Genomic DNA, 15,677 nt, shown 5'->3' with positions numbered 1-15,677 from the left:
CTTGTCCAGTCAGGGTAAAGTAAAAAAGAATAAGCAATGTCTGAAACAGAACTCTGGCACTTAAAAGCTCTTACCTACTGTGCTCTCAGTGGGGACAAAAAAGAGCTGTTTCTGTAACTGCTAGTTTTGTCCAGCTTCTGAGAAGTTGTCCCAATGTTTGTTTTAATATTCTTGCTGACTTCCTCATTATTACTGGGGAATGTTGTATCTAACTCATTCTGGACACCCTTCTATAGCAGGGGAGCTGGAAGAGACCACAGGCTTTCTGTCTGCATGTGCTTCCCTGATTAGCAGTGAGATTTGACCTGGCCTTTCTCACATCTACATCCAGTGAGCCCTATAGAGAAGTCACTGCTAAAGAGTACTGTTTGCAGCAGTGGTCACATCAGGACTCGTCTTTCTGACTTAAAGACTGACGTTGTGATCCTTCCTTACAGTGATAGCTGTCCTTTTTTTATATGATGTACAATAGGAAAAGCACATGTAAGCAAACAATCTAAAGGTTACCTGTTCTTCCTGGTAATGTTGGCACACCCATGTGTGTATATATGTGTGTGTATTCCTGAATGTGCATGGCTTTGTCACTACTAAAACAGACCCCACCTTGCTCTGAAAAGTAATTTTCAGGAATGAGGAACTGCACCCCTTCCCCATGCTGCAGCATCCCCCACTGATTGTAAAGCTTGTCTGGATTCCCCTGGCTACCATGTGCACTACTGACGCATGTTGGTTTGGATTCTGTGCAGACCAGAAGTTTCAAAATCAGCTAATGTCTTTGTTTATTTTTAAATTGCTTTGTATGTCACAAAATATAAGCAAAAAATTAGGTCTTTCGGAACAGAAAGTACGAAAACAAGCAAGACTCGTTATGATCTCCATGCTTCCCATTGCCTTTTGTCTTCTTCCTTGTCACTTTCAGGAAAAATGCTATCCGTATCCTTGCTTGCAGCAGAACAAAAGACATGAATGAAGTAATGTTGGCCTGAAAAAGGTTGCCATGTAAGACATTTGACCTGGAATAATCAGAACTCTGTTATGTGCCACTGTTCGAAACCTGGAGCTGTTCAGCATCTGTGCTTGGAGGGCTTCCTGCTGCAGGGGATCGTCTAAGTAATCTGCTTAGTAGTGTGGAGGTGATACCATTATTAATTTGGGAAGAGTAGGAAGGGAAGAATCTGTTCCTTCTCTCTGCTCAGCACCTTCCCTGTAACAGTTGAAACAGCAGGCTTCCAGGAGGCAGATGTAGTCGTGAAGCCCTATAAGGATTGACATAGCAGGGAAAAATAAACTGAATGCATGAGGAAAGCCAGTGAGTAGCCTCGTGTGCCAGGTTTCTGCTTTGTTTTTATATTATATGCCTCATTCCAAGCCATGGCTTCAGTGAGACTAAGAGAAAGGAGTGATGGAATATTTGGCATTTGCATTCAGAGACCTGTGGAAAACCCCAGCTTTATAGAGATGGTGTATGTGTTCATAGTGGAAAACTGAGTTACTTCACTGTCATTTCCCCACTTGCTGCAGAGCTTAATAGCTGATTTCCCTGCAAGCTGCCACTACTCCTAGTGTTAACTGCTGCTGTACTTAGAGCTAGGTATCTTCTTAATATCTTAATATGGGCCTGAACACATTTCTGTATATGAAGTATGCCTGAAACTCCTGACCTCCTATTTTCTATGCATCATGGATTGATGCAGACAAGAAGTGTGTCCTGTCTGTCCTGCCCCTGTTGTGATTTAAAAGTACTGATAACTGTGAAGCCTTAGAGATGAGGAGTGAGGAGCTTTTCTCAGGAAAGACAGATCAGTCACTCTGGAAAGAACCTTTCCTTTGAAGTTTTTAAGCTGGTCATTACTGGCAATACTCAACTCTTGGAAGGTTGTATTCTGTTGGAAATTGTTCCTCAAGAGCTGGAAGAAGGGATTTTTCTCGCTTTGATTAGGGGAATAATAGGAATGAACACAAGGGAGCCCACTGTTTTTTACAAGACTGGAAGGGTCAAGGTAAAAATTAACAGAATGGCCCAGTTTCAAGTTATGCAGATTGTAAATATGAACAATAGTGTGGAGTAGTTGTCACTTAATCTTGTGCGCCTTATTTTTTCCTCAGTAGCCACCCAGCACAGACTAACACTTACTCTGATTGAGTACATTCCCCCTCCTGCACTTAGAGGGAACACCATGTGCATGTGCCTGCACAGAAGTACCTCAGCTAGCTGTGAGCACAGAGCTCACATTAGGCTGATTTACCTGTTTACTTAGCATCTCTACAGTGTGCTTCTGTGACAGCAGTCTAGACATACCCATATTGGTATAAGTCACCTTTATGTAAGTTGAACTACACACACTAGGGCTTTTACTGCTAATAAACTGTCTCTCTGTTTACAGATCATATCCTTAACCAAAGTCGTATCATGCATACTGTTAAAAAAAAATTCTTAAGATTTAGACCACACCTACAAAATATTGTGTGGAACATTCAGTGAAAGCACGCTTTCTCTTTTTGTTTAATTTGAAAACACTTTAGGCAATGCAGCTATTACTGGTTTATTAAAGGACTTTGAAGGTGGCACTTTAAGGTAAAACTGACAAGTGAGAATTCATGTTGGACTGCTTCGTGGCCAGTTCTAGTTTCCATAGAAACAGTCATGGTAGTAAAAGGCAGGTAAGTAAAATGGAGGTTTTAAAAGCAGTCAGCATTTTTACATTACCTTAAAAATGTGTGTTTCCATAGAAATGGAATACCTTAGAAAAAAAAATTACCATACAATTTTAATATTTAATATCTCAATATTCTGGCAAAATGCAAGCTGTTTTTCTGGAGAGGAGACAAAGGACAGAATAACTCTGCCTTCAGTTCCTCAGATCTGCTTACACGAGAGGAAAAATAGTTAACTTCGTGCCTCAGTTTCCTCTTTGTAAATTGTGGATAATATGGTTCCCTATGTTGTAGGACACAAGCCCTGTTTTTTGGTAACACCAATCATTAAAAACTCTTGAGATCTGCAGGTGAGGAATGTTAGAGAACTCTGTGGATAAGTGGTAATGTGTGAATGAATGGCTGGAGGCTGGAGCAGGATTTAGCTCTAATCCTACCTCTGCTTTTACTATCGGCTTTATCTTTCTCTGACTTCTTCATGCATGTTGCTTTGCCTGTCATGTCTTTTTGATCTCCATGTCCTATGAGGCAATTATGGTATCCTGGTTCATATTTGTATAGAATGCTTTTGCTGGAATCCTGTTCCCTCATTAAGTCATTAGGGATCCTCTAATACAAATGATGGCTTCCTGAAAGTAGAAATCCAGATACGTGGTTTCTGAACTTTCTTGTTATCAATTCTTTGGACAGTATGTTTGTACCCAGGAGAGCATGTATGCAAACTACCTGAGAACTGAAGCTTTTATTTTTGACTAATAAAATGATTTGCTATATGAACCTGAGCTGTTACTTTTGTGGATCTGTCTATAATTGCTTATTTCATCAATGAATGCTGTACTCAGAAGTTGCTAATTCGTTATTCAGAATGAGAGTTCATAAATGAGCAGCCAGTAAGTCATGGAGCCGTGTGGAGAGTGAGACAAAGTACTGAAAATCTGCTTGTCAAATATAGGCTATTTGCTTTACTTTGAAAGTGAGCTGATCCTCGGCTTACTGGGGAAAAGATGTCCCTAGTAAAGATTGTATTTTATACTTCTACATGAAAAGGGAGCAAGTTCAGACACCAAAGGCAACCTGAATTTTGAAACTTCCTTTTTCAGTGTAGCACTGTGTTCCTTATTGCTCTTTCAGCATGGTCTCCATCTCTCCTGTCCTAACTCTGCAGACTGGTGAGCAAACAAAAGTTCAGCTGCAGGAGATGAGAGTACTTATAATAATTAGTTGCCATCTTCTAGGAGGAGGCCTGGTTTTACAGAAATGTTTTTGTGGATGTTGGTTGGCAGCAGGAAAATGTTGAGTCAGGAATCCTGGGTTTAATTCCCAGCAATGTGCCCTCTCAGGCACAGAGGGTTTCTCCCTAATTTCTTTCACCTATTTCTGCTCTCTGTTCTCTCCTCTAGTTGTCATTTCTCAGGCCTTTCATTTCATTTGTAGTCTCATCATTCATCTCTATACCATGGATTGTGGTCAAACCCCCTTCCTCCCCGTTCTGTTCCCTTTATCTTTCCTAACTCAAATATCCTTGTCAGCTGCTGGCAACTGAAAATATCAGCATAATTCCTCCAACTAACCAACCTGATGTTGTTCACAGCCCACTCAGTTTCCAGCAGGCTGTGCTTTGCTGCTTGTCCAGGTACCAGAAGAGGCAGACATCATCTTCAGCCTTGATCTTTCTTTTACCATGTAGACTGCAGCAGGAACAAACTACAATTTCAGGAAAACCCTGAAGGTTTCTAGCTGTGAGTTTTTGCTTTTGTCCAAGTATGAAATAAATAGAATTAAACATTAAAACAACTGTATCTTGCCCACACTGCAGTAAGTACAAGTTGTTCTTCCAGATGGCGGAAGTCATCTGCCTGCCCGTGACACTTTCAAGCCTTTCTGCAGATTTTATCACGTAGGTATTCTATCAAGTTGATGTAGACTTCTAGTTTGTGCATCTACTGGGTAATGTCCCCTCTTTTAGACTGATTTTTTTTTAAGATGAGAAACTGTCATTATACTCTGTGTTTGATGTAATTACGCTGTCTGAGCACTTGTCAAATTCTGTCACACTGTCCCAAGTGATTTTGTATTCTGTTGGTGAGTTAACAGGGGTGAAGAACCTGAAGATCTTATGGTCTTGCACATTTTTAGAAAGTGGATGCACTGATAGAACAGGGAAGCCCAAGTGAGTGCCAACAGTAAGGGGAAGGAAGAAATTGTCATAGGATATGAAAGAAATCGCACACAAGATGATCACAAGGAAAAAAATTTTGTTACTTCTGCAGTGAGAATTACTTGTTTACTTGTTCTGCAGTGCTCTTTTTAGAACTGAATGGACTGTTTTTCCCTGAAGTTGGCTGGCAAAGTTCTCCCCAAGGCAGACGAGTGTGATGGGAAACTGCAGCATCTTTATCAAGGTAGAGAGCTGTGTAATGAATTGTTAGGGATGCCACCAGCCCGTTCCCTCTAATATATTTTAAATGCACAGTGGAGAATATACTATTTTAGCCACAGTAACTTACAAGTTGAAATCGGCCCAGATTAACAAGATTGCTTGAACATAACGTAACCTGGAATCTGCCAGTGAAAGAAATAACCTTAAGGAACAATTTTCAACAAGTGTTATACCACCGAATAGTGTGGTGCCAATTAACCTGGCACAACATGACCTACAGCACTTGTTTTAGCTTGCTTTTTGTTATTGATTGGAAGAATGAACACTCCTTCCCTACCAGCTAGAACTGGAGCTGTCTGCCAGCTTAGCCTGGGATGAGCAAGTTGTGAATGTGTGAGCATGTATGGGCCCAAACATCTGCTTGTCTTTCTTGACAACTGGAGGAATAGCTGCAGCTAAACTACTGCTTTGATAGGCTGAGACATCCACTTTCTTTATTCATCTTTTTAATTTTCCCAAATTAAAGTAAAGCAGAGCAGAAAGTAGTCCCATCTCTGCTAGGGAGAGTGGTAAGAGAAATCACAAATATGTGCCACTGCATAACAGTCAGTGTGATTAAATGAAGCATGTGCCAAGTTTGTTACGAGCTGTGGGACGTTTGTGGTTCCTCCCAGTAGTGGAGACCTCATCCAAGTACTGTGGTGATATTTGGAAACAAGAGGGAGGAATTGGTTCTCACAAATGCTTTCCCCAAAAATAGTCATCACAGAAAGCCCTACAGGCCTTCCCAATTTTAAAATGCTTTCTTGCCAGTGTACAAGGTGGTAAAGAAATGGAAAAAGGGTGCTTGGAGTTCGTTTTTTCTCCTACTGCCAAAACTTAAGTCATTCACATTGAGAGTGTAGGAGTTGTTCTTGCATGTGCATAAAACTTCTTTGCTGTAACGTCCACAGAACCTGAACCATAACAAGCCAGCTGGTGTTCTGAAACTGCTGCCTCCACTGCTAACTAATACTCCCTTATTGTTTTCTTTCCTCACCTTGTCTTTTTTTTTTTTTTCTCCAATAATATCTCTTGGACTTAATTCCTGGTTCACAGTAGTTGCAGTCTCTTTGTTCTTCTGTGGTTACAGTGATCCAGAACAAACAGAACAGGAGCAAACTGACAAACTGATACAGAGAGGAATTTTTCTTGGAACTCTGAACGTAGGAAAGGATGAGAACTAGAGAGGAAGCAGAGGGAGGAGGATTGAACAAAAAGATGTTTGAAATTAGTCCCACTGAAAAAGGCTAGGAAATAACTGCCTAATGATGCTTCAGACATCTGTTTCAGAACAGGCAGCAGGTGCTGCATGTAATTGAAAGCAAGGACTTGTACTATTTATTTTCTGTAAATAGAAAGAAAGGGAGGAAATGAAGGCATGAAAAAATTGGAGTAAGGGAATGTTTATCATAAACAGCTGCACAAATTTATCTGGAACACAGCAATATGTATATGCTCTTCCTCTGCATTCCTGTCACTGTCCTTTAATAGTTCCTGTGTTGTGCAGGTCTTTTCTAAAAGACCAATTATTTTCATGCTCAAAACAAGATCCTAGCATAGGAGTTGGCCAGTAGAGTGTCTTAAAGATCAAAATGTTCAGGACAATGTGGTTGTCACCCAGATGCTGTTACAATCTGATGGATCCAAATAGATGACTGAAGTTACCTGGATAGCACAGCAGGTAGTGGCACTGCTCCACACTCCACAGGTGAAAAGCATGCTTATGGCAGGTCCTGCCTTCCAGTTCTCTGGTTTTGGGCGTCATTCTTTTTTTCCAAGCAGTAAACATCCTACAAGGTGTTTGGTTTTCCAGACATCTCAGTTATTGCCTTGCAAAGCCTAAGCTGAGAATGACTGGGTAAGAAAAATACTTCTTGTATCTGCCCATGATGCTCAGGAGATCCAAAAACGCACCTCCTAAAGAAGCCTTTCTGTGATGGGAAAACCACTTTGCTTTCGTATGAAAGTGACTTTAAATAAAAGAGAACTACTAATGCACTTCACTGTGGTAGTAGTTGATAGTGTTAAGATTGTGTTTTTGTCATTTATGGTCTAACTGCAGTTCTACAGCTAACTTTTCATAAGATTTTATCAATGCTTTTTCACAACTCACAGTCTACCTATCAAAAGTTCTAGTTTGGGTATTGGCAGTTAAACTTTTCTACTTTCTCTAGTGGGTGTGCAGCCAAATAAAATTATCATTTGGCTTTAGAAGGGTAAAAATAGTGAACAAGGAAATTAAAGTTTAAATGGGACATGGTGGAAATTTTAAATCTTAATACTGGGAACACAGTGTCCATCTGCATACTTAGAACTAATATGGGAAGGAAATGCAAATAAAGACTATTGCTTCCTAGGATTAATTCATTTGTAACAAGCTGTATTTTCAACAAATGATTGTCAAGTTGTGTTGTTTTTTTGCAGAGGATAAGGCTGAAGCCAGTATTGAGATGTCCTCTTGAGAACAGTGAGGGAAACTGAAGTCAGGGGGACAGCATCTGGGAATTAGCCTGGAGAATCCCAATCCAAACCTGTGATCAGTTTGATAAACTTCAGCTGCCACAAATGTAAGCCTGATGTTTATACAATACATAGAAAAGTGTGGTTTGGGCTTGTTTTATTTTATGTTTTTAAACTATGTCATCAGATAGCTACAAAACCTTCATAACAACGGAAAAGTACAAGGTGTGCATGGATGAAAAACAGTCTGCAATGTGCTGCTACTACCCTAAACAGAGCCTGAGATGCACCTACTGCTGTTTCAAGTCTTTAATTCCCAACTCTGGTAAGAGAGGACTGAAAAATAATGTTAACTATGAAAAAGTTAAATTCTGAGATAGCTATCTTAAGGAAAGGATGATCTATAATTTAAGTAAAGAGAGTAAAGCAGCTCTTTTACAGTGCAACTGAAAGCTGTTACACCATAGGGAAAGCATGTACACTGCTAGCAGGGAGAATGATTATTTAAGTTTTCCCATGGTCCGAGGCTGCACTTGGGTTGATAAACCAGCATACTGGTGAGGAGGCTGAGGGGCAAAGGGGCTCGTTACTGATCTTGTGGGGCTGCTCTGCGGGACTGCAGCTGGTTTCTTCAGCTCCTTTCTACTACATTAGCTGAGCCTATTTATCCCAAGAGTGAATTTCATTTGAAAAGCAGTAATCTCCCAAGAAGATGAGATGTGATTCGCTTTTAAAAAATAGGGAAAAAAAGATTGTATTGTGCTTTGTGTTTCAGAGTTTAAGATCTGAATGCCAGACAGGCCCTATTATTCTTGTCACTTATATCAAAAGGCATGTGTTGAAAACCTGAAGTGGAAGAACTGCATCGAAAGCAGCCTGAAGGTTTTCTAAGTACAGAAGTTGAGAAGGGGGTGTAACAAAGCCTCTGTGGTGTGCTGTTACACATCAGAGCCAAGAAAACCCTAAGGGGCACATCTCTAGTACCATGTCTAGCAGATTACACATGCAACTGTAGTTGCCAGTAATGAGTTGTGTGGCTAATTTGTCATGCACAGCACTGAAACACTCCCCACAGGCGGCTGAACTCATGAGGCACTTTGCTTCCCCCAAAGGTGGTGAGCACTATTAGGGCTCCTCATAGTAAATGGGACACGAAAATATCAGTGTGTTCCAAGGGCAGACCTTGGCAAATAGAAAATCAGAAGCAGGAAGGAAACATTGTCTTTGAACAGCAACTAAGCCACTCAGAAGGGGTCGTTATGCTATAGTGTGCTGGATGATATTTACAGAAATTTACTTATCTTTAGTGATATGCCATGAATTAATAAGAGGCATTACAAATGGCTTTAATGAAGCACAGAAAAATGAGGTCCTTGTTTTATTTTCTTGCTGACTTTATGGTCCAAGTATTTTCAATTTACCACTCGAATGCTTATTTGCAAAAATTAGCCAGCATGACAAAGTCCTCTTGCAATATGAAAATACGAGTTGTGCTCCAGCTCTGAGACCATCACATGTGCATTCTGTCACATCAGCTTTTGTGGAATTAGAATAAAATTGAGGCTGCTGGAGTGAAGCTGTACTGCATCTGAGAGGCTAATGTGGTTACCTGTTTGGTCAAAAAAAAGAAAAAAGGAAAAAAGAGAGCTCCTTTGCAGCTTTTCAAATTGCTCTTCAGAAGTCTGAATCCTTCAAACTGCTCCTCAGGTGGATTTTACTGGACCACGGTTCTGTAAAGGTGAACTATTAAATTAGCTGTTGATATTCATATACGTATTAAACTTATTGTTAATAGTACTGATATTCTTTGTCATGACAGGAATTCGGTAACAGAGACTTAAAGAAATATGAATACTTGGAGACTTAAGATTAGAATTTCTGGAGTTTGTAACTTTCCTATGAAATTGCAGCGCCTGGGTCTGTGTCTTCGTGGTCCCTCTCAAGTACAGGCTCTTTAATGTGCGAAGCCCAAGGAGCCTGCTGTGCTTTGCCCTCCTTGCTGCTTTCCTCTCCTTGAGTCCCAGGGCAGTCCAAGCCTGCCTCGAGCACAAGGGTTGGGCAGGTGCTGTGAGCTCCCTTTTCCCAGCTGCTGCTGAAGAGAGGAGCAGATTTTCTCAAGCCTGCAGCATAATAAGTGGTTTCGGTTATTTTCTGCCAGTCTTGCAATGGTGTGGGATCAGACTCCCACTAGACTGGGCGTTGTACATATTTTAAAAGAACAATCCATGCCCCTAGCAACATACATTTTTTTCCTATGGAAATGGATGGCTGCAGCAGACAAACAAGGAGAGCAGAAGGTGACAATGAGAGTAAAAGCAGCAGATGGAGGAGACGAGGAGGTTGTACACACACAAGGGCTGGGCAGGCTTTACAGCTGGAGAAGAGTGGAGCAGCGAACAGTTAAGCTGCCTTGAGCAGAAGGAAGGTGAACAATGAACTAGAAGCTGTGAAAGTACAGGGTTTGTCACCAAGGGAGCACGAACCTCCAAGTGCCATTAAGGTTTGACTGAAAATAGCAGCCCCTTGCAAAAGTAGATGAGAAGGAGTATCTGTAAGGAGATGCCAGTTAGTAAGAATGTCAGGAAGGATGGGGCAAAGTGTTTGGAGAATTATGTATGTTTTCTTTTTCCCTCACAATGAAATGTTTTGAAAGCTGATTTAAAACAAACCCTGAGTATTTTAAACGATGTGGGGAACCCTTTATTCTTTTCTGGACAGAGTGATAGAAGAGGATGGAATGTGTAATGTATATTGATAATGGCTCACAGGAAAGAGGCATCCAAGACCCCAAAGACCAGCCATGCTGAGCATATTTTTATCAATGGGTTATTTGAATATTTACATTTGCAGGGAAGAATTTTCTTTGTTTGCTCTGCACACTGGGGACTTCTTGGCCAGTCTAAACACTAAAGGTTTCTAGTATAAATAATTTCTCTACTGCCTTGTGTCACGCAAGCAGATTAGAGGTGGGATGCCCTTCGGAGAAGAGCAGGGCAGGGAGTGCATTGATGGAAAAAAGGGATGGCATAGTTGAGAACATCTCTTCCAGCCGCCCCGTTACCAGAAGGCAATCTAGCATTAGCACACGTCTCAGGATGGGGGGTGCCAGGATGTGAGCATTTTCTATCAGCTCTCTAGTTTTGGTGAACTGTGTGTAGTAGGAGAAGGGTCCAAGCATCTCCACCTGGAGAGAGTGTACTGGAAGGACAGCATTATACAGCAGGTAGTTATGCTATGGCCTTGCTCCCATTTTTCCTCTTTTCAACTTCTTAAGCTGTTAGTGGTATCCAGCTACCAACTTCTCACTTTCAGACATCAGCCTTCAAGCTCAGCTTTTGGTGTAATTTAATTTCAGTGTGTGCTTTACAATGGCTAAGAGAGCTAATAACACAGCTGTAGTGAAAATGCTGAATCACAAAGCAGTGATTGAACACCTGGTGGGAGGGCAGGGCCAGCCCAGGGGAGCACAGGTGCAAGCAACAGGTGCAAGCAATGCTCCTGAGCAACTGTAAGGGGTGGAGCCAGGATCCGACCTTTCCCAGACCTCATTTAAGGGTTGGCAGTTGAAAGGAGGGGGATCTCTCTGGTGATCCCTGTGTACTTGAGGTCTTCCAAAGGTAAGTGGATTTTTTCCTTTGTTTTTGTGTAGCTGTTGTATTTGAGCATGTCTTCACTTGCTGCTGCTTGGGGCCTTGCTGCTGAGCTCTCACTGCTGTGCTTTCTGTTGCACTACAGCAGCACAAAAGTTGTGATTCAGAAAATGCGCTTATAGCGCCTATGATGAAACCCCACTGAGGCTGACCCTTTTTTCCCTGTAAGTAGGGAACATCCTTTTGCCAGGAGCTGGGGCCTTTCTACGCTGCTAGGCTAGTAGGTCTGTAGCTGTCAGCAGCGCTGTGGGAGCTTACTGGGAAATCTGTTTGTGCTGCTGTTGAGACTTCATTTGGTAAAGGAAACAGAGATCTTGGTGAGGTCGGTTAATTTGGTGAATATCAATTCCTGGAGTGAGCTACTGGCTGGGAGATCGCACCCGAGTTCCCTTGTTAGTGGTAAGCAAAGCGATGATTTGTGAAATACGTGACATTTTTGGGGCTGGTTGCTCTTGCAGTGTGACCAGGGAAAGACGAGGCTCCTTTTGCACGTGTGTGGAAAGAGCTGAAGGAGGTCTATCGCTAGAATCCCCCTGGCAGACAGTTTGCACAGCATTCCTCCGAGTCCGATCCCTTTGCAGCCCGGTCGGAGGTCGCACAGCCACCCTCTCCGGGGCACCGGCCCCACTGTGCTGAGGACTCGGGCCGGCCAAATTTCGGCCACTCGCCGCAGTGACGGGGGGGCCCCGGGCAACCCGCTCCGCCCCAGCCCTCCTCAGCCTCAGGCAGCGACTCGGGGACGGCTCCCGGACCGAGCGGGGCCCTCGGCCGCCGGCAGAGCGCGAGGGGCCGCCATCTCAGGGCAGGCCGCGCCCCCCCGCCGCACGGGGCGGTGGCTCCCGCTCCCCTCGCGCCCCTTCGAGGCGGGGTCGGGCCTCGCCCTCCCGCCGCCGCTTAGCCGGAGGCTGCGGGCAGGGCGCGGGCGCGGGGCCGGGCTGCCTCCGGGAGCGGGGAGAGCCGCCGCCGCGGACGGGGCGGAGCCGGCAGCGAGGCGTCCTCCTTCGCTCCCGCCCGCCGCGCCGGCCGGCATCGCCGCGGCGGGCAGCGCGGCGGAGGGTGCTGCCAGCGCCGGGAGGGAGCCGCGGGGTGCGCGAAGATGCTGTCCTACAGCGTGCTGGACGCCAACGTGGTGGACGTGGAGAAGAGAAGGAACCCCTCGAAGCACTACGTGAGTGGCGGCGGGGCCCGGCGCTCTCCGCGGGCGGGCGGTGCACGTGTGCGGCGGGAGCGGAGCGGTGCCTGCGGGGCCGGGACCCGGCGGGGCCGTTATCCTTCGCGAGTTGTCTTCCCTTCGGGAGGTGAACTGCAGAACTTGGGGTGGGACGCGTTTCGCAGCTCTCCGGCTCGTCTCCGTCCTGGCGCGGCGACGGGGAGCGCTGTGGGGTCAGCCGGCCGGTGCTGAGCTCGTTTTCTGCCGTGAAGTTGCACACGGACTTTTTCCGAGGGACGGAGAAGAGGCTCGCGCGGTTCTCGAGGCGGACTCGGCGTTCGGGTTCCCTTTCATGTCTGTTGCCTTCCTCTTTTCACACCTTGCTGCTAACGGAGCGGCGCAGACGGGTTGCTGACGACCTTCCCGGGCTGCGGGGCGCCCTGTGGAGGTGGCTTTGCCTGCGGGAGTTCACAGCAGACAGTTTGCCCGTCTGCATAGTTAGAAAACACATCTTTCCTTCGTTCCCTGGCTCTGATTCTCCTGGGTTTTAGCTGCACGTGCTCCTTTAAGTTTCTTCTCAAAATACAAGCTGTGTTTAAATACACAGATTTTCTGTGTACAGAAGGTAAAGCATCCCGATTTGGTAAGGAAAAGCCCGAGGGGTGCTGCCTGTGGTGTGGAAGTGCTCTGAGTGCACTGTGTTTCCTGGCACTGCGTGTCTGCCAGGCTTTTTTGGAACTGGTGGGCACTTGTATGGGGTGCATGAAAGATAAGGCTGAAGACTGGATGTAAAGTTTTGTATTAGTATTTCACATCGCTGAGCATCTTCCTCTAAGGCTTAAGCTGCAACCCAGGTTAAGGCTAGAGGGCACTATGTTGCTGAGAGATGCTGATCTGCAGATGCACGGCACATCAGAGATTCAGCTTTACAATTAACCATCTTTTGCCCCATTCATAAGATCGGGAGCTCTGAGTCTGCTCCCAGTGTGCCAGCTGGACCAATGTCTTCAGCCTAGTGCTCATTTACTGCTTTCCAGGCAGGAAAGGCTGCTTTTGCAGATTGTCACTGAGCTGTGGCTGACGCCACTGCAGTCTGTTATCTCACCTGAAAGGTGACTGTGATTTGGCATCAGAGGCTGTGAAGCCTCTAGAGATGTATGACTGCCAAGCAGCAAGTTATACAAAAGGACTGGGAACAATACATTCCCAAGCACTAGGAGAAATGAAAGTTAATTTCTTCTTTTTTGGAAAATAACTGGAGAAAAGGGATTTATGTCTTCTATTTACCAGCATGGAAGAAAATATTTCCCTCATTTTCCTGCAGGAATGTTTTTGTGTTTCCTTGATGACTGTTGTCACTGCATTTTAACAGCAACCTGAACTCCTACAGACAGCTCTATACAGTGCTTCTAGTAGGGAATTCTGTTTCCTGTCCCTTTACCCCACTCTTTTTATGCTGTTTCTAATATTGCCTTTTTCAGTACAGTTCCATGTTCTTGTCTGTTCTTGACCCCCCCCCCCCCCCCCCCCCCAAAAAAAAAAAAAGAAAAAAAAAAGAAAAAAGAAAATTAAGTGGTTTGCTGTGGAAATAGCATAGTATGTGCTTTTCATCTGAGTAACCCTTAGTCTGTGGCTGAACAGCATTCAGCACAATGAATCTTGTTTCACAAACAAGCTCTGGAATAATTCAATTAAAAATGATCCATGTCCTTGTGAATCTCTTTACTTGAGATGAGTGAATTAACCCATAGGTCCGAAAGTCTTGGCGGCTGCTTTGTTTCCTAGATTACAGTTTGCTACAGATGAATGTGCTGCAGCCGTTCATCTGCCTTTGGCTGGAGTACTTCACTCAGGGTGAACTTGCTCTGTCAAAGAATTTAACTCCCTCGATCTAATCCATTGGTCACTACTGGTTTGGTTCTGTGCTCTTTCATCACGAAACAACTATTTTCTTCCAAAATGAACATAAATGTGGCTTGGGATTCTGTCCATTGCCTGTGTGTACTTTGGACAGTGCAAAACTTGGTGCTCTTTGCTGCATTTTGGTTCTGTAATATCAGAAAGCCCTTCTGCTTCCAACATCCATTCGCACTTTCATGCCATGCCTTAAGGCCACGCGATGCATTTGGCATCAGATGAATGATGTGTTTCTCTGGTGGATGGTGACGTCAGTATTTCAGGCATTTTAGCTTGAACTCCTTTTGATTGTGATCTCTCAGGGCCATGGTAGAGTCTGGAGAGATGAAGACAGGTTTTTAGGCATTGAGGGCATATGGAGAGTGCTAAATGTGAGTGGCATATAAGCCCCTGTGTGCTTGGCCTGGAAGGAATCATGCCCTGGAGCAGGTGTCTTTCACGACAGCACAGCTTTTGTGGCCTTGACTCAAGAAATAAAACAAGAAGGTGGCTTTGTATATCCTTTGCTGTTCTCCCTCCATGTGAAACTCCTGAAGAGATTAATACTTCACTGGAAGATCTGTAGCGCTCTGTGCATGGGAAGAGATTAAGATCTTAGATCCAGTGCTATTTGATATGAGCCCAGCCACTCATGGCCATAGGAAATCACTGCTGGGGAAGGAGCCTGCCATGCCTCTCTTTGCATTCCTGTCAGCAGTGGAGGAGCACAAGGATACCTGCTCAGCCCTGGACAGCAGGATGTGGAAGGATAAAGAGAGGGCTGGATGAATAATTGCACGCCTCTTGTATGGTGTATCCCAATGTAAGCCACTACTGCTCTTAGAACTTTTGGTTTTCTGAATTCATTTCCTATTCTTTCTCTATACCAGTGGTCTTTTAAGGATTAATTTGCATCTGATGGTAATTCTGTAAAAATGCTAGATCTGTGCTTTCCCCTTCTCCTTTTACAAGAACAATGTCAGGAAGGTCAAGTCTGGGTTTGTTGGAAAGACCCCTGGTGCTACAGGGGTCATCCGTTGGCTGAGCTATGGGTGAACTAGGACATTTGTGAATGGCTGGTGGTGTTGGTTAGCCATTCTGAAGCAAAAAAAGCTGGTAACAAAATCCTATTCCCTTTCCTGTCCTTTGCTACTCTGTAAGCAATCTCAAAGTCTCTTTTCTCAGTTGCAGGAGTTCAGTCTGTCTGTGGGGTTGCTTCACTAGCTTATAATCTGAATTAAACATGAAATGATCCCAAAACAACAATGGTTTCTCTAAAAAGATCTGTTGTTGATTCTTCCCTCCTTCGACCAGTCATAGAAAAGCTTAAAGAAGACATGCTCCTCTCTCTGTTTCTGGGTTATCAGTTAACTTAACAGTTACCCATCTGTCTGCCTCCTTAGGGAGCCCTGCAGGGAGGCTCTGCCTAGCAGATGTGCTTGAT

General features: G+C 44.2%; 1 protein-coding gene across 2 annotated transcripts in view; it reads left to right on the top strand.

The window, feature by feature from the left end:
- Window positions 1–12,283: 12,283 nt before the first annotated feature.
- SH3PXD2A (SH3 and PX domains 2A) overlaps window positions 12,284–15,677 on the top strand; it is a gene marked incomplete at both ends in the record, with an annotated part of 225,476 nt that continues 222,082 nt past the window's right edge. For both annotated transcript variants that reach the window (XM_079536101.1, XM_079536100.1), the window contains one exon: window positions 12,284–12,355. In XM_079536101.1, coding sequence (XP_079392227.1) covers window positions 12,284–12,355 — 72 coding nt within the window. The remainder of the gene's footprint in view (window positions 12,356–15,677) is intronic.

This window comes from Tetrao urogallus (assembly GCF_951394365.1).
Source record: "Tetrao urogallus genome assembly, chromosome: 5".
In the NCBI taxonomy this organism is placed as follows: Eukaryota; Metazoa; Chordata; class Aves; order Galliformes; family Phasianidae; genus Tetrao; species Tetrao urogallus.
This window is presented reverse-complemented; position numbering and strand designations above follow the sequence as displayed.